This window comes from Athene noctua, chromosome 2 (genome assembly GCF_965140245.1).
Source record: "Athene noctua chromosome 2, bAthNoc1.hap1.1, whole genome shotgun sequence".
Lineage (NCBI taxonomy): Eukaryota > Metazoa > Chordata > Aves > Strigiformes > Strigidae > Athene > Athene noctua.
In genome coordinates, this window is record NC_134038.1 from 122,215,015 (window position 1) to 122,242,005 (window position 26,991).

Genomic DNA, 26,991 nt, shown 5'->3' on the forward strand with positions numbered 1-26,991 from the left:
CCCACTCTTGTGAATGTATTTTATATGTAATATAACAAAGTTTCCCTTGAGCTACAGGTTCTTCCATCTGACTATCACAAATTTGCCCAGTTTCTACTGGCACAATGAACCAAATTTGCTATCATTTCTGAAATAAGGGAAGCCAGACAGAGTTAATAAGCACACTTGGGACATGTCCTTTTTTTCTTCTCAAGACTTCTTTGGCAGCATCGATTTGTGCAGATGGTACAAGTTTCTTCACTCCTGTGTGCCATAACGCTATGTCTGACCAAAAGCAAGGTTACTGCCTTGGGCAGAGTCGTGGAGACAAGGTGCAGCTGGGGAAATGCCACCTCCCTGGTGAGCAGGCCCTGTGAGAACAATGCACTCACTGCCTCCAGCGCAGCACTGCAACTTCCAACCCACTTAATGAGGCCACATGCTAAGCACAGCTGGTGGCCAGACTGCAGGCATCTGCCAAGAGCTGCATGTGGCACATGGGGTTACAGAAGGACAGAGGGGCTGGCTGCAGTGGTTTGCAGCACAAATGTGGAAGAATACACACTTAAACGTAATGTGCCAGGGCAGAGATCCCAAGCCAGAGTATTGAAATTAGATGGGAATCATGATGGCTGGCATACAGATACCACTGCTGGGAACAGCTTTTGAAAGATATGTTTGCTATAGGAACATACTCATCCTAAACTGAAAATGTAAATAGATGGATGCTGTATCACAGGCTAAGGTCCCCTGGCTGACACAACTCTTTGCTCCAGATACCTTCTGCCACCTCTTCATTACCAGCAAACTTCACAGGACCTTGTCACAGTATCTTCAGTCTTGGCCACATTTTCTTTACCCTGAGGTTTACCACACCCCCTCTGTTCCCTTGCCCTATGATTGGTTCATAATTCAATTTCCTTTAGTTAAGGAAATGAAAGCAAAACATGGTCTGAATTGTGATCTGTATTATCATTATTCTGTTTGAAATTTAATCATCAAATCAAAGGAGACTGACATAGTAGCATTCCCACATTCAAAACCACCCTTGTCTTAATAGCAGTAGCTGCAGCACTGCAATACCAAACATGTGATGTAACTTTCCAGGCAAGGAGGACTGGCAGAGTACTGAAGTTTCCCCTGCTGTCCACTTTGTCTTACAAGAAATTGCTTTACCTCCTATTACATCTTTTGAGACAATACACAGTGCTCTTCAGTTTCCAATTAAGTGAAGGGCTGAAGACCTGTACAGCTGCATATGCTTATTTTCACAGTGTCTGAGATGAACAGCATATATTTACATTTGCAGCATGACAGTATGTGTCAACAGACATCTTGGTTAATTTTTCATTGGTCTTATAGTTTCTTGCAAATATTGAGGTGTTGATTGTCTTAGGAAGGTACTGGTAAAATGTGAATACAAGTTGGACACAACAAACCTTTGCAGCAACTTTTGAAAAATCTTTTTGCCTTGTTGCTCAAGTTGGCTAATCTTCTGGATTCTGTAAATACAGGACTCAAACTCTGGCTTAACGCATATCTACGCATCCTCAGCTACAAAGTTGTTTATTCAGGAACTTTAAAACTGTCTCAACTCTAAACAGTATGGAGCAGGAACATGGCTCTTCCAACATGTTTATACAGCACATAGCATAGCAGGGTCCAAACTGCAATCACAGCCTTGATATTATTGTAATGTAAATACTGCTTTAATGTCTAGAGTCATCAAACAAAGCTAGAAATGAAGTTTTTTCTCTATATCTGAACAGCAGTAGTTAAACTGAGCTCATTCTCATACCTCTAGGGCTATGCAAGTGGTGTATGCTAGAGTGGAATACAATTTGTGTCTCTAATACTTGCATCTTCGCTAGAACTCTACTACTGAGAATCATTCATGTACAAAAGGAAAAAGAGAGAGAAAGAGAGAAAGGAAGAAAGAAAAAGGGCATTTGCTGACAACCAGCTTTCCCATCATTCCCCAGATAAGCATACCTGTAGCTGCTTCATCTGATGCAGCTGCAGCCGCAGATCTGACACATTGCGTTTCATACCATGCAGGCTGACTTGCATCGATGGGGCTCCAGCGGAGTGATGGGTGACAGCTGACTCCACGGTTGCCAACGTGTTCTTCCCCCCAGATATGTTAGCAGTGCCTGTAATAAGCAGCAGCATAGGTTAAGCTCACCAGCAGAGAAGGTGCAAAAATAATTCTTCCTCTGCCTGATAAATCCACATATATTTCACACAGATGGACAAGAAAAGAAAATTACAGCTGTCAATTAACAGGGGACTGGCATCTCCTTATCCGATATATTTTGAGGGAAGACTGTACAATATCAGAGTGCATCTGTGCTGGAATCTCAGCCATATCAGAGCACTGCATTACCAGAAGACTGTTTCCTACCACATGTAGTGGAGATGGGATAATAAGCTTTAACTGTAGATTACACAAAACAGCAGCAAATCAAACCGGTGCTGAAAGTAGCTTTGGGATTGTCCTCTCAGAAGCCATCTGAGACCAAGCTGATGCAAATCCACAGGACTCCTGAACTGCATATTTGTTGATTAATTATCATGGGAGAGAGATTCAGTCGAACTGCCAAGTGTGGGGAAAAGGTTTCTATAGAGAATCTTGCTTTGCTGCTTGAAGTACAACTGTATTATTTCTATCAGGTGTCTGCAACAGCTACCATATAAAACCAGGAGAAGAGAAATGAAACAATGCTGTGGCAGAAAACTGATCTCCAGCCATGTTGCATCCACCCACTCCCCTTTACCCTGTCATTTATTCAGGACTATGTTTACAAAGGAATATAGCATAATGCAAGGAAGTGAGCTGAGACACACTCTGAGAATAACCATCACATGTCCTCACATGACTTTCTTTGTTAAATAATGCTGTTCCTCTACACAGCATCAGTGTCACGCTTGTTCTTTTCAGTCTCAAGTACCTTGGAAGAAGCTTTATTATTTACAGGGCACAAGCAAATTCCAGCTCATCAGCTAATAGTCATGTTACAGCTTCTAGCAACTGGCACTGACACACATATTTTTCAATGTTTTTTCTTATGTGTCCCTTCCCCTCCTCACCACTAAAAGGCAAAATGACAGACTCTCAGTAGGACACACTTCATTTTCTAAGTCCAGCACTATTTAGCCCTGCAGACTCTTTTGATCACAGTGCCAGATCCACCTTGCCCCTTGGGCTCTGATGGCTGCAGCTCACTGAACTATTGCATTACTGGCCCCTCACTACAACAAAAACACTGAGGTGCTGGAGCATGTCCAGAGAAGGGCAACAAAGCTGGTGGAGGGTCTAGAGAACAAGTCTTACAAGTACATGCTGAGAGAACTCAGGTTGTTTAGCCTGGAGAAAAGGAGGCTCAGGGCAGACCTTATCACTCTCTACAACTACCTGAAAGGAGGTTGTAGTGATGTGGGTGTTAGTTTCTTCTCCCAAGTAACAAGTGATAGGATGAGGGGAAATGGCCTCAAATTGTGCCAGGGGAGTTTTAGATTGGATATTAGGAAAAATTTATTCACTGAAAAGGTTATCTAGCATTGGAACAGGCTGCCCAGGGAAGTGGTGGAGTCACCATCCCTGGAGGTATTTAGAAGATGTGTAGATGTGGCAGTTAGGGACATGGTTTAGTGGTGGACTTGGCAGTGTTAGGTTTACAGTTGGACTTGATTATCTTAAAGGCCTTTTCCAACCTAAATGATTCTATGATGCTATTCTATGATTATGTCACTGCCCACTTCATTTTCTTCCCTCTCTATGAATAAAAATCCAAGGATTTTTATTCATAGAATAACTCATCAATGGATGTGCACATGGGATTTTGGTCATAATTCTATCAAGTTGAATGAAATCAAACATAAACTAGCATTGTGAGCTTTTCTTTGCCTGTTGAAGGCAATTTTTCAGTGCACTAAAGAGCATGACACATTTTTCTGGCTGGAATGAGTATGAACTCAAGAGTGGTTAACTTTCATGCCTGCCCTCTCATCCCTAGCAGTCTTTTCAACCAGTAAAGTCTCCAAATGTGCCTGAGTGGGTACAGCTCAGCATAACAACACATTACAGGTGCGGATACCTCAAATGTAGCTTTTGCAAAATTCATCCAGGGAAAACATTTTTAAAGGATGGAACTTAAGGACAGAATATTTTTATTTAGGAACAAGCCAAAACATTTCTGAAGAATCACATTTCTTGCTTTACCTACATTTGCGATTCCTGTCACTAAAAGCACAGGCCCCTCTGGTGTACCATGCCACAGGCTTCCAGAGACATGCATAAACAAAAAGCTGTTCTAGCCCGGTGCTGGCTGTTGTAATGCTATACCTTACCTAAATGTGCTCCAGCTAGATCTGCTCAATGCTTCAACAACAGCACTTTTCATTTCACTGCTGAGCAAGCTGCTGCACATTTTTGCTATACTCCATGATGATTCAATGCTCTCTTGACTTTCAAAGAGCTGCTTAACAGAAAGCAACACTCAAGAAATAAACAGTCCTTGTTCACTGCCATTGTACCCATGTCATGCTTCAGTCTAATATATGCTAGTACTTATCTGTCTACATGTACACTGCAGTTTTCCTACAGTCAAGTACCTATTTCCGTCCCACATGCACTATTTTTTCAATTTTTTTAAAACAAGGGTATTTAGTTCATAAACCCTACAGACAGAAACCACCAGAGAGTCTGAAAAATGTGGATAAGCCTCCAAGAGTTCTGATCCCTAGCCACAAATCCGGACTATTTTTGAAAGCACATCTACCTTTCTGCTATTTTTTGCCTCAAGTCAAAGCTCCAAAACCTCAGCCCCCGACCCTATGATGATTCAGCCAAGGCATGAATCAGTCCCCGCCAGTCTCTCCCCCATGCTGGACCCCAGTCAATTCACATACTTTCTCAGGAAGGGGTGCCTGCTCTCCTTTTAGTGTAGATGGACTGTGATCTGCTTCTGTAAACAATAAACGTCTCCAACTCCCTACAAAACAGCTCTCCTCCTCCTCTACTGCCTCAGCCACCTCTTCTCAACTTAGACACTCTGAGCTGCCATTGCCTTCCTGACGCAGAGTGTGGTCAGAAGCTGTGAAGCACGAAGTGGGACCCCCAAGGGCGTGAAACACAACCACAGACACCAAGTGAGCATGGGAGCACAGTAAGGATCAGCAGCTGATTTCTCAGAGATACATATTTTCATCAAAAAGGAATAAAAGGGCAGCTGAATGAGGGACTGCTTCATCTAGGCAGTATAGCTCACTTTTGGAAATAGTCCCAGGCTGTAGCTTTGTGATTAGATGTGTGGCCAGATGGACTGAAGGGAAAGAAACAGCATTGGCTCTCAGGTTTTTAAATAAACCCTTGCTGGAGCTAGGTAAGGGGGCCTGAATGCAAAACCCCTCAATAATTCCCTAATACTCTGGACAAAACCCAAATGTTAACTTTTTTTCTTTTTTACAAAGGCTAATGAACTAAGCTGCCATTTTTAAAGTACAAAGAGAATTGATGTGCAAAAAAGTGAAAGTTTTGCTATTTGCCCAGGCTCAGAAAGGTAAGGAACATGAGTTGCACTCCCCAACACTTGACCTTTGGTATGGTTGCAGACACTGCTCTCCTTCTGCTTTCCAGATTTTATTTTTCTTTCTAAAATGCTAAGATTTTATTTTGAAGCAGGCTAGAAAAAAAAGGCCATAGCAAGACACACAACAATGTTTCTTCAGAAATTACTCATCTACTTATTAAAGAGCCACAACATTTTCAACTATCATTTGGGGAGACATGTGACAGTTCCCTTTCCATCCAGTTAGAATCCACTAAACAAATAGGTGAATGAAATGTTAAGGATGCAATTCCATCATTAACAAGCTGTTATAGCCCAGGCACTAAAGCACCCTTAAAAGAATAAAATAATACATATTGGTGTGCAACTTCACCTCACTGATCCAGAATGAATTCAGGATCATGTTTTACCTGCAGACACTGAGAGAGTTCAAAGGCTGGTGTGATCTATCTTTGAATCTGAGATAAGCAAACAGATATGGACAATGATTTTAATCCACAGACCATCACAGCAAGAGTCATGCGTATGAAAAAGGCACACAGATATGCACAGATGACAAGACAGTTCACAAAGACTGAGGAATCAAATCCAAGTCCTACGTGTGCAATACTTCTCCCCACTGCCATCTTCCTGTCTTGATTTTTACTGGTGGTGTTAAGTGCAGAATAATGCATTCCTAGATCCTTTTCGGGAAATACTGAAACAGCCTTCTTCCTCTTCCAACAAGGCAGCAACCAGCAAAGAACTACCTTTTTTTTTTTTTTTTTTTGTAATCCATGATACAACTGATCTCCATTTAATCAATGAATCCAGGATTTAATCTATCAGTCTCACCACTTGATGAGCAAAAATATGACTGAAAAGAGAGTAAGTGAGCATTTCTCAACATATTTGTTAGTAATCTCAAGGAGACTTCCTACTACGGTTTGTTTTTAGAGTCACATGCTGTTCCTTAGTGAACAATCCTTTGATGCCATTCACTTGATGAACTGAAGAAGGTTATAAGGATTCAGGCATGGCATTTCTCCTAACATTAGTGGAAGAGACATGGCCAGTCTGTGGAAGGTTACTACTCTTTGAACCCACTCCCTCAATGAAAGCATTGAGCCTAAAGCAATATAACATAACAAATGCAGACAAGCATAATTGTTACAGGCTCATTTTCCCCAGTGAAAAAAAATGTTTCTATTTAGGCTCTTTAAAATTTGTGGCTAAAGAATCCACTACAGACTGGAAAAGCAAAAACATATAAAATACAGCAATTTGATTTATATGAAATACCAAACAGAGTATTCACAATCTAGCTATAGAGAGTTATCTCGGATTTAGAAATTTTGGTTTCTTTCCCCTCCAAAGTGCACTAGTTCCTTATTTTTTTGCATGAAAGTCTCCTATCACTGAAACACATACTATAAAATACAATGTTGGTTCAACACTGATGAGCCAATTTTATCCTGCGCAGATGTTTTATTGTTCAGGATGGGAAGCAATTCACGTTTCTGCTTACCAGTGCTCTAGAAAGGACTGCTCAATCAACATTTTATACCACTTTTTCTTTCAAATAGACTTTGAAATGGCTAAACTGGTATCTCAGTGCACAGTTGTCAAGTGGAATTGTATACTAGAAGAGTCTACTGTCTAAATGGCTATACTTAATAAGGATTGGGGTGAATTGAAGAACAAAACAGCGGTCAGCAGAAGTGTTTCTAGATGCTGCTGGCATGTTTAAACCCAAACATATTTACAAGACGGAGAAACATTCTGTAGCATATTCTGGCAGACTGTCTGATTTTCAAGTAAGCAGATTCTGCACTGACTTACTAGACCCTGTCACACGCAATTTCAAAAGCAGGTGCAAAAGCAAAATATTCTATTACAAGGAACTATTACGCAGCAGTTATTATACAGCAGTCTTCAGTAACAGCTGATGTAGGTTACAATACTGTAGCATATTAGGGTCAGTATCATGCCTTGTTTCCCTTGCCTGCTACAATTTAATTTTGTGGCTGAGTCATGCTGGAAGGACAGGATTTAGGGATGCAGATGTCGGAGTTACAACTACACTTCATAGCACTGATAGGGATCCCTGCAGCTGGCTGGCTGCATGGCTGGCCCCACTGCCCTATCCCCCTCTACCAGGTGATCAGAAAGGCATCTGTTGCACAACCTGAATGCTGGTATCCTTACTCACATAGTGGATATGGGCATGGCCGTGTGACAAAGTCAGTGTGACATATGCTGATCCGCTCTTTTGACAGTAAATTACATGCCCCTCCCTCCACTCTCCCATGCTTGGATATGCAGCTGTTAGATGGAATTTTGCCACTTCAGGGACACACGTTCAGTCATATGATAAGGTAGTGAGTGAGGAGTCTTTGGGAACAACAGTGGCAGGAAACAGTGGCTGGTCAGAAGAACCATGCTGTTCTTGTGGGGTGGGCATGACTTCGACACTGAGTAATTCCCACCTTCGTTTTGTGTAGGACTGTTTTCCCCACGAATATTATTCCATTCTTCATTTCATTGAGAATACATTCACACAAGCACACACAAATCACTGAATAATTTAGGTTGATGTCATCTGGTCCAAAGTCTCACTCAAAGCATGGCCTGTGGAGGTCAGGATCTCCAACTCAGTGCCTCCCACATAGTGCTTATCTGAATTAATACAAACACAGGCAAAGCAGAAAGGCCAAACAGCAATACAATACAGAGAGGAACATAAGGCAATGTGTGTGCCAGTTTTGATGGTTTCACAGGTGCTTTCTATGAGACGAGGCCTGTGCAAGTGGGAAATACCATAAATTCTCAGTTTATAATGACACTGAAATTGGGAAAAGTCTAAGAGCATTTTGCAGCTGCTTTGAAAAATGATGGACTTTTCAGTAAGTTGTCTGAAACTGATAAATCACAACTTATTTCTCCACAGCCTTAAATATTGCACTCCCCATCCAGGGGCCAGCAGGAAGGGAAGAGCTGGAACAGGACCAGAGAGCGACTTGGGAGCAAAGCTCCAGTACCAGGACTTTAGCTCTTTCTCTGCTTGATAGTTTCCAGGTCTGGTTTGATTTCTGTCGGTTAGAGGGACATACTGCAATTCCAGATAAACAGGAATCCTGAACATGAACAAACAGCTCCAACAAAAAGGCTAGTTAAGAGCATAATAGATTTGCTAATAAATGTGTGTGGTTTACTACCCGCCAGAGCACAGACCTCCCTGTGGGAACAGCATTACCAGGAAGTAGGGAACTACCTTTATTTGCATTCAGTGCATGACAAAGGGTGAAGAGGAGGCATATAAACGCATGCACACCCTGCAGACATCTCCAGCAGCAGCCCATACACAAAGACCTCCAATCACATGGAGTTCTTTCACAACAGCCTTAACTCCATCTTTTAAACACTTAACAGCTTTCCAAGTGGGAAGCTAAAATAAGACCAGCTCATATTGGCTTCATAATTGATGCTTGCTCAGAACAGTTTAACGCATATTAATAATTAGTAACTGATCAATATGGTTAATTAGGGAAAGTGCTATCTTGCTGACTGCTAAATTCCTTAGTGTCATTACATCCATGGCAACCTACTGGCACAAGAACCTTAGAGAAAAGTTAGGGTGACCGGAAAAGGAATTTAATTTTTAACCTTCTACAGCAATCTGGATACATCTGGGGTTAATGACATATATACTATAAACGGGATGACTCACTGGAAAATTCACCATATGCAGAGACTCTGTATCTCATTGAAACCATTCAGTGCAGGTGTGAATTCATCCCGAAAACCACCTCAACCTGTCAGAAATTCCTCTCTCAACAAAGATGTGATCGACTCCCATATCCTGAACTTAAACTTCAGTTGCGACAGTACAGCTATGGGAATTGAAGTAAATTTGACATTTCCATAAACTAGCATGGTAGTAATATTAGAGCTATTCATATACCTGAATAATTTGTAAATTAAAAGTGAATTATCTTACCTGCAGTGTCAGTGCTGCTCTTGCTGGACACAATTTTCAACATCATCTTCTCACTAAGTAATAAAAAGAAAAACCATATTTTTAACTTACTAACAGTAAAACCGTAGTGATGTTTATAATCAGCAAATTAAATGGCCTTGTCTAGCATATATATTTTTAATTTAAATCACCAGTAGGTTGTCAGTTGTTTTTTTTAAAATCAGCTTTTAATACAAGTTAAGCAAGGAATGGAGTATAAGCAGTAGAAAGCACAGAGATGTAGCTACATTAATTCTTTTTAACACAAAGAAGAGTAATGCAGTTAATCTCCATCTATCATTCAGCATATTCCTCCTCTCTGCCTAGCATTCTCATGGGGATGATAAAGATATGTAAAAATGATTGAGCATTCAGGGGTTTTTTACTATTACATTCAAATGTTATTTTTGTTGATTGATTACTAAAATAATTACAGAGAAACAGATTTAATGAATTCTTTTGTTACCTAGAAGCATCTTTGCTATTACTTGTATTTGGCCCTTTAAAAAGCGCAGACTGAACAAGACCAGTTAAACTGGCAATCTGTTTCTCCATGGCTTGTATCCTCTCTCTGTAAGACAAGAGAACCGTTTGTTAAAGCCAGATATATTTGCTTTCAGACTTGTTTTTCTAGGTGAATGATTTACAGGATTGGAAAGACACTACAGAGTTTGTGCAAAGGCCCATGGGTACCAGTTTGCATATACCTTGTTGCAGCAGCTCACCGCATCTTGGTTTGGACAACTTTTGCATGGTAACAGATAATAAAAAAGACATCTGCTCGGTTAAAAAAGAACAAAAGAACCAACCACTCAGATAATAAACTTTTAATGATCTCACAAGATAGGCCCCTAAAACAATCAGTTAATGCCTATTGGAACTAGTGAAAATGGTATTTTTTAGCATTACATATATTTTCTCTTTTACCTACACTGGGCCAATAGTTTTGCCTTTATATAAGGTTTCAGGATTAAAGCCTTTACACTTCTTGTTACTATTTTTATTTTCCCAAACCCAGGATTTTTGTCTGTGAAGCATTTAATCTGCTCAAACTGACTACTTCACAGTCCAAATCCTTTGCACCTGACATCACAACTGTCTGCTCTGGAAAGGACAGCTATGTGACAGGCAAATGCAGACTGTGCAGCAACATTATCATAGAACAGATTTGCTTTCATGCACATATCCTGAGAAATTCCTAAAAAACAGAAGAAAATAGATGAAGAACTGTAATAGGTATGCTCAGTGTTTTCCATAGGTACAAAAGGCCACTAAACAACGACTTTTTTGATAGGAAGGCTAACATTTGTGTGTTTATCTGTTTCCAGAAATGCATATATTAGTCAAGTACCAGGTAACTTCCTCGGTGGGCTCCAGAACAGCACTTTGTTCACACAGGTGCCTACTTTCACATGCCACTATGTCAATGACACACCACTACACAGACACACATCAATATGGGATCTCAGACGGGATCTTCTGAAAATGCATCCTTATTATGCCAGCAGTTAAGTCACCAGGGAGACACACAAAAGCAAATGCTAAAAGTGGGCTGCCATTCTGGAAGATGACTGGGAACAAAGTTTCTCAAAAAGCAAGTGACTAAGACCAGCAGCGATGTCTGATGAGAGTATATGGGACATACATACACAGCCCCAGACTCAGCCTGCTGCAGGGGCTGTCCACCACCACTGCAGCATCCTGGGCACATAGGAGCAGCCGAGCTCCAGCCACCCCCACCTTCAGTTGCCATTTGGTGACCAAAGCAATAATTCCAATCGATAAGTGCCATATAAACCCAAATATAAGTACCAATGCCAGGCGAAAGCAAGCTGACATGATACAAAACAAGTAATCAGCCCAGCTTGTAGCCAGTCATATTATCCAGGATAATTATTTCATTCACATTCAGGGAATGAAATAGAGGTTTGCTGGGATAGCACACAGATACCATAGCCAGGAGAGACTCCAAGACACCGAAACATTGAGAAAACAGGGCAGCAAAACAAGTAATGAGATGCTAACAAACAGAAGGAGGGAAGAAGAGAGTGCTCAGTCAGCTCCCAGCCGGCAGACATGTTCTTACTGCGATTTAATGCAGCGTGCGTGTCTTACTTTCTTACTTTTCTGTCTTCATGTTGAAAGGTATTTTGAACGGTGATGAGAAGACTAGTGAATCTGACCTAATTCATTTCAAACCAAGAAATACGTTATAGAATTTCCACTATTATAAGTTTTTAAATAAGAAACTGGTTCAGGCTATAGTAACCTTTGGAACAAAAACAAGTACTAAAAGCCTGGGATAAATATATTCTAACAAACTTTAATGCAGCATTTTTGACACTTAATAATGAAAACACTTTTTTTTTTTTTTTTCCCAGATAATCATCACAAAACCTTCCTGGAACTAAACTAAATTGAAAGTCTATCTGTTTTACCAATTCATAAATATGATGTTTTTTCCATCCCACATTCAATAATCTGGAAACAATTTTCTGCTTCAAAAGAGGTTATGGCAACACAAAGCTGATCTTGTCCTTTGCCATGAAATCTAGGAAAATATGTTGTTAAGAGGGAGAGGGATGTTCCAGAGATAGGAGATGATGAAAAATGAATTAAATACTGGAATCCATTTGCACAGAGCACATTATTTTTCATATGGTAAAAGCATTAAGAATGTTAAGAATCTACATGTGCTCTGGAGTCACTCCGTTAAAGACAAGGCAGGATTTTTCCTGTAATCGTTTCACTGTAATACCCAGACTTGTTATGGCCATCAGCACCAAACATTTCAAAAACAGGTGTCTGAAAGGAGGCGCCTTTTAGGCATTAAATAAAATGACCTGGTTTTTGGAGACCTGGCGGTCTGACTGAAGGCGGTGGGAGGCAGTGTGCTCCAGTGTAGGCAGGGAGGGACACGGCTGGCCCAGCAGCAGGGCCATGCCCTGGGCTGATGTGGCTGGAGGGCTGCCGCCTGGTACATGGCCCTAGAGGAGCAGGGACAGGCTCCCCAGCAGCCCCTTCCCCCACCAGCTTCCCTGTGAAGGGCTGGAGCAGCCTCAGCTCCAGAGGGAGAAAATGAATGCTTTCTTCATTCTGCGCCACGCCGGCTCTATTAGGGATGCCCGTGCTATCCTGACAGTTGTACAATTTTGGTTCTCAACATTATATTCTCTACCTTCCACTGTGCTCCTGCTGTGGAGAGGGAAAGTGGGGGGAACAGCTTGCCCTGCCATCCCTTCCTGCACTGGGTAGGCCAGAGTACCATGGATGGGGCAGTGCAGGGTGCCACAGCATGGGGCAGGCCAGAACTCTGGTGACATGGGGCAGGCCAGAGTTCCCAGGGCATGGGACGGGCCGGCACTCTGGTGACATGGGGCATACCAAGGCCCCCATGGACAGGACAGGTCGGGATGGGGAGCACTAGGGGAGAGGGTCAGGCAGAACAGAAGGCAGGGGTGCCTCCTCGCCCACGGTGGTAGCATGAGAAGGTCAAACCCTGTTTCTCTTCCCAGATTCATTTCCCAGATAAATCTGCATCTCTCCACCACCCAGGAAGAGAAGGGAGGGTCCCTTCTATAGCAGTTGGGAAAGAAATGGCTATCTTATCAGCTTGAGCACAGAAAGGCATTGTTTTACATTGTTTTCCTGTGAATGTTGGGAGGGTCAGAGGTGGTAGCATGGTGGGAGAGGAAAGGAGGGGCCGAGGTCAGAAGCGACTCCCAGCTCTAGCAGGCCTCTGTCAGACTTGGCTTTGTCTTGTCACGGACCTTGGCCAGCAAAGCAGGCATGGGCCTCTCGCCAGCCCTGTTCTCCCTGGCAGCCTGATCCACAGCCCTGGCCCTGGATAAGCCCAGGCACTGGGGCCCTGCCTTAGCATCTTGCTCCCCAAATTCAGCAGAAGCAAAACAAGCCCTTGCTTCCACAGGAACTCCACACTGAGACATCAGATTCCATCACCAGATTTCTTCCTTACAGTTTCACTGAGGTTTTGTGTCATTCCCTCTACTGCAATGAACTGGAAGTAATCCCAAGCAGGGTACAGCATATTGCTGAATTGGTACCCACTTCTCACCATGATGCTATTTAAGCGTGACTTGTATGTTCCTTCCCTTTCCTGAGGACATCTTTAATATTCACATCACTGAGAAGATCCGTCGTACAGACACAAACTAGAACTGGGATGTGTAACTGTTCATTCATGTTCCTGTCTGACCCTAGGCTGTGCAGCACATAATCCATAACACACATACTCCAATACCATGTCTGGCATCATGAACTAATTGCCACACTATCCTGGAGAAAGATTTTCAGTGACATCATATTTTATAGTTAAACCTTGAGTGAAGTCTGTATACTAATCAAAAAGAGGGTGAGAGACAGGGCAAAATATATTTCTTTCTATATTACACTATGAGAGAAACATTTCATTAGAAATGTTTTTATCTCACTGGGGACAGAAAGGAACAGGAGTAGGTTGTCTTTCCCAATGGCTTCCCTAGAACCAAGCGAAAGCAGCACAGTCAGACTTTACCCCAAAGTCCCCCCAAAATAGCAGAGTGGATATCCTGTAAGGATGTGAAGCAAAGACCAGCAGATGCACTCTTCTCTCCTCCCAAGGGAAAGATACACACAGGTGAATATTTCAGTCTTCTAAGAATAAGGTTGAACTCAAACTTTCTATAGCTTGAAGCTAAAGGGATAAGTGAAGCTCTGAAGCACTGCCAGCTGTGATATTATTTGACAACTCTTATCCAAGAGCCTGCATCTCATCTCCCTACAAACAGTTCCTCCAACAGAAGGAAGCCAAAGTACAGTTTACCTTTCCTCCATGTATTGGTCATTTGCATTCACCTTTTTCTGCCTCGTTATTCAACATCTTTCACAAAGGAAGATGCAATTTTGGCCCTGTGGAAAGCATCTGAGAGGGTATATCTGAAAAGTCAACCTTTCTTACACAAATCTCAGTACATTGTTGATGGAGTCTCCCACTGTCCATGGCTTTACAGAGTATGACCATTTTTTTTTATGTACAGAGTCCATCCATACTTTAACATATCAAATAATAATATGGTTTTGTGATGGGAACAATATCCAATAACCTACACGTGGCCATTACACTTTAGTCTTGAACTGCAAGCCATGAGCTATGAATGTGATCATATTTTTTGCTCAGTTCTACCATCAACTTTTCTCACTAATGTGGCATAAAAAGAAGAGGACAAAAGTTGTGTTCAGGAGAAGAGATCCACAGTACACTCCTAAAATGCGTTTGGAGGAAAAACATTCTATGGAGCTATCTTGCTATTCTAAGGGTTGTATTTCAGTGAGTAGGAGCATTTATTATATACATATTCAGCACTATCAAATATCCTAGAATTTTGCAACACAGCGCGTGTTTTAAATGCAAGAATGTAAGTTAAACAGCATTTAATTTAATGCACTTTTGGGTAAACAGCTTCCTTTCCAATTTAGCAACATTTAAACATCTGCCTGCCTGTAGTAACTTCCAGAACTGTCCACCATAAGCTACATAAACGGGCCATCCAAAAATATGCTAGCAAATCGCTGTTTAAACAACCCATGCTCACTCACAAAAATTTACTCATTCTCCCTGTAAACCTCGGGTTTAAGGGATGATGACCCCTTGAAGATGAACTGCTGTAACCTGTTACAACTTCTAACACCTTTGTGCGTAGGAATACTAACATATTTTATTTTTTTAAATCTCCATGAACTTGTTTCTTCTCATTGTTGCAAAAGAGCTTTATATGGAACTCTTCTGGTAAATTAATTACTGTGAGAATTTATTCAATGCTTTATACCACAGAAGTAGCTACCTTGAAAATACCCAAGGTAAAACAGATACAAGAAAGAATTACATGAAACAATTAAATCCCCTCAACTCTGGCTTAAATAACAAGCTTGATGAGACTGGCTTCTGCAATGCAAAACTAAAATGGGAAACTCCAAAAGAAGAGATCAGAAATACCAGTTTTCATCTTTTGTAGACCCAAATCTGCTGCAGTTAACATTCCAAAGGTAATGGACTCATTTTCTTTACAAAACCAGGATAGGTCAATGAGAGGTCTGATCTGCTATAAGTACCCAACTGATAAAGTACATATATATATCCCACTTCAGCCCCGAACTGGAAAAAATGGAAGGAGAATTAACAAGGGAAGAGACACTCAGTTTAACTTCTGGAATTGCCATTATCCATTTAAATCTTTTCTCTGATTTAAACTATGCATTGTCCTGAGGTTGTGACAGTGCTACTTCAAGGTAATTTCCACAAAGGTGGCGCAAGAGACGGTTTCTTTGTTCTCGGCGCACTCCACTAGAGACTGAAGGAACGACAGCGCTGACATGATGGGTTTGATGCTTGCAGGGCCCTCAACCCACTCCTGGATGATTCAGGATGGAGAGTCTCTCTTATCACAGTGCAAAAATGCAAAAGGCCTCCCTCCTCAGTATCCCCAAGGCTAACAGATAATCAATCTGCCCTTTTGCTGCTACCCCACACCTGACACTGTCTGCATGCAGACTGAACTATTCGATTTCTGTGGCCTGGTTTTTAGGCTCTTTGCACAGTCATCAGCAAGTGGATAATGTGCACAACAGAGCAGCATTCACCTCATTTTACCATGCCTGGAAGAGGATGAATTCAGCCCCATCTCTCCAATCCCACAATATTCTTACTTACAGAGGCAAGCCCAGCTGTGCTGATTTCAGGTGTAAACTGTAAGTCCTACGCAACAAGGTATGGGATACCTTTCTGCCATTATATATGTCACGTTTCAGGTGTCTGTAACAACCTTCTAACAGTTCAGCCCCTGCTGAAGCAGGAAAAGAGCACCTCAGCCTAGATACCCTTAGCGTTCCTTGTTTAGTTTAGTACAATCTTAACAGTGTTTGCTGTCAAAGTTTATTAAATTACTACAAACCTAAAATAAGGCTTAGAGTATTTTGTGTCTGTAGAACTCAAACCCAACTCTTATTATTGTAGTGGATAGGAAACATACAAATTTACATTAAATGCTTTTGGTATATACTATTATTTTTTAGAGTCACTTTCTCAACGTTAAAAAACCCCACAACCCATAAGGGCAGCTTTCAGAATGATTTTTTCAGTGCTATGTAGCTAAGACACACTGATGAATTTTAAGGTTATGTATTTATTTGGAAGTGTAAGTATGCAAACGCTGTTTTCATCACTGTAAATATATTCTGGGACCAGGACTAAAGCTCCTGGAGCAAAGATCCCCCTTAAGAAGCTGCAGAACTATCTGTACAGTTGCTCTTTATATATTCACAAATACACAGCCTTGTGCATATCAGTGTAGCTGAGTGAACAGATGAGATGCCCGGAGGGGAGAAAGTCACAGAGACTGGGAAGTTGTTGGTGTCTTCCCTTATTTTCAACCCCCTAACATGAACCTTGCAAAATTTTTGATCTGAAAGCTACCTCTTGGATTAGAATCGGCAAATACAGTTCAAATTATCTCCCAGCTGTAATGATGGAAGCTTGAAATTATATTTCAGGTACCTGCATTTTTTTCTTGGAAATAAATAGACACAAATCAGGTTTCACTGACTGTTATTGTAATATGCCCTAACTCATACCCTTGTGTCAACATAACTACTAAGCTATAAGCCTGTAATTTTTGCGGATGGCTGATTTTCTTCTGTCCTCCATTTTCTTCCCACCTATGGACCTCACAACACATTCTTTTTTCTGGCCAAGCGTGGTCAGAGGCGACTAATTGTTAAGCAAGTGCTCAAGTGGAAGGGAAGTTTGGGGGCTATACGAAGCTCTGTATGTCCCCAGTGGTTAAGGCAGTCAGCAGTTACCTTTAGCCTCTGTGAGCTCAGCATTTTCCAGCTATTCATCTTCACTTCCCTAAAGAGCTCTATAAAAATTAACAGCACAAACAATATGCTAGAGATTAGTGCAACTCATACAAATACACAGCAACTGACTGGCAGTGTAATGATTTTTCTCTCCTAGGGCAGGGTCTATGGCAGTAGAAGCCTTCACAGACCTTTGTATAAATCACGTCTTTAGAAAGACAGGAGAGATCATTGTCATCATTGTCAGCACACAAAATTTAACAACAGTCAGGTCACCAACTATTTGTGACGCTGGAAAAATCATTGGGAACAGCATTCGTGTTTCAATTTCTTCCCGAAGACAGACTTGCTCTTCTCAGCAGTTTCCCCTCGGGGAACATTATTATAAACAACTGTCCTATTTTTATGCAAATTCATGTTTTACAGGAGATAAGACAGTAATGATAAATTCTTCCCATTTCCTAACACTAGATGAGAAAAACTCCACTCCATAAAGAACCAAAATTGTAATATCAGAGTGTCATTCTTAACAGGGGTGAAATATATTCTCTTATTAGCAGGAACAGAACATCGTTTGTTCTTGTAACATGATCTGGTTGTCTGGAAAGAAAAATCCTAGTTAATCATTTTATTTTATTATATTTTTTCCAATGACTGAAATTTACACAAATGAAAATAACTATGGATTCATCATGGGTTGACATTACTTTCAGATTAATAATGGGTGGTGTCGCATCTCCTCTAAATTACTAACTACCTTGACAGACAGCTAATAAACACTGCAGCCCAGTACAGTGGCCTCCTGCACATTACATTGTCTCCTGGGTGTTAAACAACACAAGATGTGCAGATCAGGAACATTTCTCATTTGCATAGATTAAGCCCTGGCTCTTCCTTACCTTGTCTCTTTGTCCTTGGGCATCGCAGGTGACCCATAGCCAAAAGCCTGCTTGTCGACTGGAGAGGGCACCACCTCGGCCATGCCCGGGAGGCCGAGGGCGGTCCGTGCTTTCGCATCCACAAACACAGGCGGTCCTGGCTCCTTTTTGAAGGACTGGCGGCTGGGGGAAGACCTGTCAGGCTGGATGGTGTGGTGGGGAATGTGAGCACTATGGTGAGGGTGAATATCGATCATTCTCATGTCAGCCACTCTGTGGGGTGAGGCGGGAGGCGTTTTAGAGCCGAGAGTGGGCAAATGGCTCTCCGGGTACTTCCGTGACTTTTGTCTGTACAAGGACTGCTCCAGCATTTCAGGCTGCATAGAGGGGTTGCAGTAAGTGCTTGATGACCTCATGGTACTGCGATGGTAGGCTACAATGTGATCTGGGACATCAAGGGGGTGTCCGGAGTGGGGCGCAGCCACACTCATCCTCCCCTCGTGAAACAAGTAGGGGTCACCATACAGACCTTCATTTCGGATCAGGGCAAGGTTTTTGTTACTCATGTCCTCATCTGGCTTCACGTCCCGTCTCTCCAAAATGGCACTTGGGCTGGGCGATATCGAGCGTGAGGCTGGCACGCTGGAGAGCCGGTCCCTGGGGATGGTGGCATTGCCTGGCACACCCATGGGCCGGCCCCCACCGTAGGGAATCCTGGACGGAGAGGGAGGCATGGAGTGGGGCACCGGGGTGGAGGGTGGAGAGCTGGGCATCACATGCGGAGGGTGCGTGGCAGATCCGGGGCGGGACGCACTTGGGCCATCTCGGCCCGTATAAGCAATTTCCCTCTGCATCTGGAAAGAGAAGAAAAAACATGTAAGATGTAAAATTACCAAATGAGCAAAACATGATGTGTGTTGTGACAACCTTGACATCTACAGAAAAAAAGGGGAAAAAAACAAACCCTCAAGACCAAATAATTTTTCATCTGCATAAATAAAAAATTTGGAGACCTCAGTGCCTAAAGAAAGTAACAACTATAAAGAGCAATAAAATGGGCTGCATGTTAAAGGAATATGAGAGTTTTTCAAATGCTTTTACTTACACAAATACCCTCTTACCCTAACCTGATATTCTCAGCTAGCAAAGCAGAAATCAGGGGTTTCAGTGCCAGCTGTTCTAAGTACATGTAGCCAGTGACAGACTTGAACAGTTTACTGGTCAGAAACACAGGCTAGAGTTCACTGATTCCAAACCAGGAAGTAAATGCTGATGCTCCAGCATCACAAACAGACCTGAAGTCTTTAGACAAGAAAAATAAATATTAGAAGTGGCCATTTGCTTCAGTGCAGGATTTAGCCTTCTACTAATAACTTAATGTGGTCTTTGTAACACAAAGGATACACAAAGCATAGGGGAACAATACACACAAATATTTATTGACTCTTAACGCGTGAAAACAGCTGGACTCTATAAAGCATGTGCCACGGGTTTCCTTCATTGCAAAGATAACAGTGCTTCAGTTTGTGGAGCACGCACTCAGAAAATCACCAAACACTTTAACACAGTTTTGTAAGCAGCAGCAGTAACTGACAGCAGTAAGGAATGAGCAAGCAAGGAAATGAAAGGGAAAACTTCCATACCATCTTATTAGGACTTTCTTAACAGAGGTCTTGGCAAAAACCTGCAATAGATACATGTGCTTCTGAGACCGTAGTATCTCACTATGCCCAGCAATGACCTCTCTAGATGGCTGAGCACTGTCAATGACAGACACAGGAAAAATTATCCCTCTAGCAAGCAGCATGTGCCAGCTCTGGTGCCATTATGATAAGGTAGGTAACAGAGAGATGAAAAAGTCAGCTGGGTTCCACCAGCTACATAAGAAAAAAAAAAAATACAGCTTCTAAAATTTGTGCTGGAAACTTCAGATTCCCTCCCCATCACTTCCAAGGGATTGTAGAAAACTGACCATCACCAAGCCCGACCAATGTTACAGAGCAGACACCATAACATGCAGTGGAAGTTGCTCATCTGAAATCTTCACCATTTTCTCCCTTCTCACTCCTTGCTTTGACTGTGACTGAATTTATTGCAGTTACAGTGATCCACAGCTGATGAAGCAAGAAATTATATTCTATTCCTGCCACACCACAGGTTTTTCCACTGGTAAGGGAACTGCAATGGCGGTATAGAAACAATAGCTGTTCTTATCACAGCAGGCTCCACACTTGGGAATTACGAATGACGTTCCCCAGGGCCAGAGATCAAAAGTCTGGAGTATCAGGTATCAGAAAGAAGAAAGGAGATAACCTGATTGTGGCAGCAGCAATAACAAATAAATGTAACAGAACAAAGGAGCGCACTGGGATGGGTCATAAATGAGCCAGACAAAAGTCATCAAGCCAAAGGGGAACATGGGATAATTTGTTCATTTGCACAGAGAATTACTGTAGTCTGGAATTTAAAATAAAATATAAGTAAACAGTATTAACAAAATTATCAGTGGGCATTCAACATGCTTGAAGAAACACTGCAACATACCGAGTTGTATCGAGCATTCAGACTCTGGACCTGGGCCAGCAGAACAAAAAGACTCCTACTGACTGGAGCAGCTTTGGGATCATGCCTCCAGGGATAGGCAGCTACAGATGCTTTTCACTGGGAGAAGAGCCCAGAGAAAGAAAATCCTCCTTGGTTTCTATTGTACAAGCTATACCATGCCCTGTTTAGTTGCTTCAGCTAAAGCTACAACAGATGCAATAGCATCTGGCACAGAAACCACAGACATTGGGATACGCTGGGTTGCAGTGAGAGGAAAATTCCAATGTTACCTTGTAGAGAGGAGAAAATTTCCATGGGAAGCTTTGAAAGCAACAGGCTTCATTTCCCCTAACTTCTGGACTTCACATTCTTATTCATTTCTCATAAGTCAAAGAAATCTGTCAAAGAAAAATTCCTATTTTCCACCTTAATGTACTGCCACACTTAGATGGAAGTGAGGAGTTCAAATACAGGGTTGAGCTATTGCTCAAACCCCTGTGTTTGAGTATTGATGTATATAATGCTATTTACTTTTGCTTTAAAATAGCACTAGTACACAGCCTGAATCAAGACCCCATTGGGCTGGGCAGGGAACAAAATGCCTGGACAGACAACCCCTTCCTGAAAAGTACACTTTCTATTTTAAGCCATGACTCAGCCCCTGGGTGGAGCATGCAGAAGGGCAGAGCAGTCAGAGCCACAGAGTCCAGGGTGCCCAGGGCAGGTGCACCAGGGCGTGCAGGCTGGGCAGGGCCAGGAGCCGGTGACCAGGAGCCAGGCAGCCTTACCAGCTAGATTACAGTGTCTTCTGCTACCTGGTGATATTTTATCTTTCCACTTTTCTCTCTTCTCCAAAATCTCCAGATTCTTTGCTAACGGCAACTTCAAAAAATGTGAATGATGGTCTCTTCTTGCTTCTCATCCACACAGTTTTTGTGTGATACTCTCATACATACCCCACTTTCTATACTGTTTTTCTTCTGTGCTCCACTACAAAATCCCCATGTTGTTCAATGAAAACACGTACTTGAATATGCAGGCTGTCTTGAGCCACATGTTCTTGGACTTAACTGCATGACTCAGGGACAGAGAAAGAGGATATTGGGCTTATCTGAGCCTCCAAATACTAGGTGCTATTACAGCCAATTGCTTTGAGGGCAAAAGAAAGAAGACTTTTTAGGGCAAGCACAGGATCATGTGCTTTTCGAGTGCAGCCATCTAACACGTTTGCCTGAGGGTGTGGTTTTCTTCAGCACATAGCTCTTCCTTGTTCTTACTGCCTGTAGACTTTACATCCTTGAAACAGAAACCTGTTTTGTCAATTCTTGTTAAAATATGGCAAACAGCTAGTAACAATTTCTGTATAAAACACTTGAGGGGAATCACTAAGAATCTTTCACTTTCTGTAGTAAAAAAGATTACACCAATCTCTCTAAAAAAGTGGTTAAAAAGATTACAACCTCTGTGGAGGTTTTTGGTCAGTCAAAGAGCACGTAAGTCTGCAAGATACAGATTTGGAATTTTTAAAAACAGAACAATAAAGACACTGAAGAGTGTCTCTATATACTGAAGTGTGAACATAATATAAACACAGTTACGTTCTCCATTTCAAAACTACCTGGCATAATCAGTAACTTGCTACATTTTGAATATGACTCTTTGCAGAAAGGTAGCAAACAAGCTATCCATCGACCCAAATGGATGACCTTTTGGTTTCAGGTCTTGGTCCTGATAGCTCACATAAAGGGCAGGCAGATCCAGCATCTCTGTATAAAACAGAATACAAAGCTGAAAGAAGGGCAGCTGTGGTATCATAAGCCTTAGGGATAGCAAAGAGCAGTGGTTCAACAGCTGGTGATTTCTGCAGTACAATCCAGTCAGTCTTGTTGTCCATCAGGACCAATAAAATACTATGTTGATCTTTATTCTAAATTTGTTAGGGCTGTCCTGTCTCATAGGTCACTCCTGTGATCTGTTCCAACATAGGCATCTCACAATGCAGAGACTATCCTTACTTCTGTCTCTCCCATCTGCCTCAACACATCATTCAGACCCATGGCACACAGCACACAGGGCACGTGGTGTCATGCCAGCATGTACACCAAGCCAATGTCAGCTAGCACTAAGAACTAAGCCTACAGCTGATTCATCAGCACCACACCAACCCTCAGCTAACCACGCAGCTGGATACCAGAGGTATAGCCTGACTCATGCCACTATCACTAATATCTCATAGCAAAACAGGCAAAGGGAAAAGTGGGCCAGAGTTTCTGACCTGGCAGCCCTTCCCATTGATCTCCCAGGCCTCATCTACATCAATAGAGAACACAGCAACTGGCATTGCCCCAAGGATTTCAGCTTGCCAAAATACCTACATGGAACACATTCCCTAGATGGAGCTTACCCATACACCCTCTCGGAGACACCCTGGAGTTCCCAGCAGACTCCATTAATCACCTCTCAGGCATGTGAAGATATCGCTCTTCTTACTCTCCCATTGACACCCTGCGTTTCCCTGAGGAAACTGCACCTGTGCTTCTCAAGCTGGCTCACCCAACAGTAGACAGAGGACACTTCCAAAGAATTTTATCGAGAGCTTGGATTGTCTTTGATGAAAAAGCTACAGAAACGCAAAGTACTGATATGATACTGATAAATTAATCTGTCTGTAAAGAGACCTTTTATGGAAATTGCTGACCAGAAGAAAATCCTCTAAAAAGTAAGGCAATCCTTCACTTTTCTAATCAGGAAAGACTTAATTATTAAGAACCTCAGATCCAACAACAATACAATCCATTAGTCTGTTCTTTCCTCATAAAAATAAATTGACAGCTTTAATGTACTAATGTACTACTAGTTGTCCAGAAACCTCAGTTTAATCAGTAGTTGCACTATATGATACCACTTCTATCATGACTGATCTTTCATTCAGGTTGGGATAGGACAGTCAAAAGTATAAATCCACTTTTGCAAAAAAATTGTTATATAAAGTTTTAACATTTCTAAAATAACATCATTTACAACAAGAAACAGTGCACTTGAAAAGTACAGAATTGGTAAACAGTATGAAAATGAAATTTTTAAGGTATCTCTAATATGACTATCTGTCTGAAGCCAAATCCTCATGCTATCAGACACAACTGAGAGGTTGTCACACTTGTCTGTTCTGGCCTTCTCATAGTACGCCTTTTAAATCCTATAAACTTCCCCATTCTATTGGGTCATTACAGAGAAAAACCAGGCTGGCTGCATCTGTGGGTTCCTCTAGCTGCCCAATGCCATACTTGAAAACTGCAAACATATTAGCATAATTTTTAGCTTTTCCTCGTTAGGAAGTTTCCAATGAAAGATATTTTCAGCAGACAATGCTAATCCAAAAGAGATGAAACATTTGGTAAAAACATCAGTAAAGACAAAAGTTGGAAAAAAAAACCCAGCAGATTTCAGTCAACCACTGACATTATTTCTTATCAGACATCCCTGGAGTGCTCTAGAGTTTTGGCTTTCCAGATTCATAGACCTGGGGTAACTCGGTCAGAGTCTGCCCTGGGATAGGGACACTAGCTGTTCCATGGACTCTTCAGCAATGTGGGCACTTGATAGTTTTGTGGTGATCTTCTAGACCAAGTAGTAAGACATGCCAGGGGTTTCAATGTCCATCGCTCCTGAGCAGTGCTTCCAGACTAGAAGTTTATTTAACAATTTTGGCTAAGATTGGGCCCCCTGATGACCGAAAGAGAGTTCAGACCATGAAACAGCTGACCTAGGCTGAGTTGGAGACCTGGCCTCAGCTGAGTCTGGCCCCACAGTACAAGGCTCTAGGAGCTGCCAGGGTTCACAACTGTTTTTCATTATGGGAACCACATGGTGGTAAAATAAAACTGATTTCAAATGTTCAAACTTCCCATGAATGGGGAAGTCCAAGGCCCAGCTAGCTGTTCTTAACATGTCCCACATATTTCCATTGTTATTTCCTGGATAATTTTCCAGACAAGGAGTTGCAGAACCCCCTGAGAAATCTCAGCATTTATTATCATTAACTTCCCATTCTTAGAATGCATCTAGGTTTCAGTTCTTTAGCTCCCTTTGCACAGTTTTTGTATATGCCCAGCTGTAAAATCTCTGTATTATGGTGAAAGAAGAGCTGAGCTAAAAATTCAGAACACCTATGAAACTGTAATTTTCTAGTTCTAGTGACTGATTACAACAGAACAGAATATTTAATTTTATATATATAGATATGGCAAGACAATCACTAGATTCTTCTTCTTCCATTTATGCTCTTAATTCTATGGTTTTTCTTTCCCTTGATCAACAATGCTGCAATCAGTCAATATGTTTCTTAAGATGAGAAAGTGATGGTGAATCCACTCAGTCCTCCAGTTTCTATGTTCACAGTTTCCTGCCAGACTCAGCTGGCTAGAAGCTGACATGAACAAAATAAGAGAAGATGATGTTCACTATCCTAGGAGGTGGAATTTAGAGCACATAAACATGACCCTTCAAAAAGGAGGTATCCTGAGTGAACCTTAATCAGGTGTCGTCACCATACTACTCAGTAACCCTGTGACATCTAGTCTCCATACCTTTCTGACGGTTGTGCAGGTGTACACAAAGGTTATGGCATAAGCACTATTTCCTCCTCAAGAGCAGAATTTTTAGGATACCATATTGTAACTGCCCACACAGTGGCGTGAAACTCAGCCACAGCATCACTTCCCTTTCCATGCCTAGAGCATCAAAACACATTCTTAACATTATTGTCCCTTATTTTATACTTATATCCTTAATGCACACTTGTGCATGAACTCAGACCCTACAGCATTCCAAATGTTTTACCTCCAGGTATTTTACATGTCTCAGTATGTCCTTTTATATCCCTGACTACATATAAACTTAATTCATACCATATCCTAAAGCTCCCATGAGGAAAACAAAGAATACCTAGTTCACATTTTACTGAATGTAAAACAGATCCATAAAATTCTAAGCTAACCACAAAACAAATTTAATGGTAGTATCAAAAATAATGTTTGATTGCTTCACCTTGCCTTTCAGTCAACGTGCATGCTAAAGATGGATCATGCAAACGAGCAGAGAGGAGAGTTTCAGATCAAATCCTACCAAGTCTGCTCTTTCAGGAATAATTTCTCCAGCTATCCTGACACTACTCAAGAGTATTTGTTTCTACAATTAAAAACAGTAGCACTCTTATTACATTCTTAGACAACATTGTTACCTACAGACAAATAAAACAATCTTTGATAAGATTTTTGCCCTGAAATAATTAAAACCACTTACTGTTACTTAAGGAAATCGCTTAGTATGGCTACAGCAGTGAGATGAACATTTGGTTCCACTTCTTCTAATAAAGCACTTTTTGTTTTCAGCCTCAGTCTACGGTATAATATTTTGTATATCCATGCCTTCTGGGAAAAGGTTTTGAAAGAGTAAAAATGTTCCTTGTTCCCTCTGCTCACAACAGGGGCAGGCCATCTTGCTTTACCCGGTCATCTAAGTAATGCTGCTTCAATAGACTGAAGTACTTTTCCACATGACAAGCCTGCAATTTCTCCTCCCCTTCGAAATTAGTCACTAAATAACCTCCTTGGCATGTCACCCAGTCACAAACTGTGCAACGCTATGTGATTCAATCGCTCAACCATTTATTAATGTGAGCCTATAAGACGTATAGGAAGAGACTAACATTATGGAATGAAGCACAAGAGAGACTCACAAAGGGGAAAGACATAAATAAAACAGTGAGTAAACTTCGTTTAGGTAAGAGAGTTCATTTCAAAGGCAACAATATGAAACACATACATATTAGTTACCCAACAGGTGAAGATCTCCAACTATTTAGCAAAGCCAGTATATACAATTCTAGAAAAAAATACAGCAGTTATAGAAGCTTAGAAGCTTTTCACATACTCAGATTGGTAGTGACATTTGGTAGAAGGAAGCACAAGCCCCTCCCATGGAGGAGGCTGTCTACTCATTAACCAGGCACCTAAGCTGCTTGGCTAACCTGAACTTTGGGGCCCCCATAAATCAATCTCATTGTTATCTCAGCAGCATACTACACTAGCCATTATTTTTTTTATAAAAGGCACAATGTAAAAAAAAAAAAAACAAACAACAAACGAACAGAAAGGATGCTTCCCTCTCT

General features: G+C 41.6%; 1 protein-coding gene across 8 annotated transcripts in view; it reads right to left on the minus strand.

Annotated features, from left to right (window-relative positions):
- Positions 1–26,991, minus strand: part of KIAA1217 (KIAA1217 ortholog) — a 183,238-nt gene that overhangs the window by 33,480 nt on the left and 122,767 nt on the right. For 5 of the 8 annotated variants that reach the window (XM_074900144.1, XM_074900148.1, XM_074900146.1 and 2 more), the window contains exons 6-9: positions 18,300–19,132; positions 10,013–10,117; positions 9,529–9,581; positions 1,972–2,132 (exon numbers count right to left, since the gene is read on the minus strand). In XM_074900144.1, the coding sequence (XP_074756245.1) occupies positions 1,972–2,132; positions 9,529–9,581; positions 10,013–10,117; positions 18,300–19,132 (1,152 nt within the window). The remainder of the gene's footprint in view (positions 1–1,971; positions 2,133–9,528; positions 9,582–10,012; positions 10,118–18,299; positions 19,133–26,991) is intronic. The other 3 variants (XM_074900147.1, XM_074900145.1, XM_074900149.1) reach the window with 1 other exon arrangement.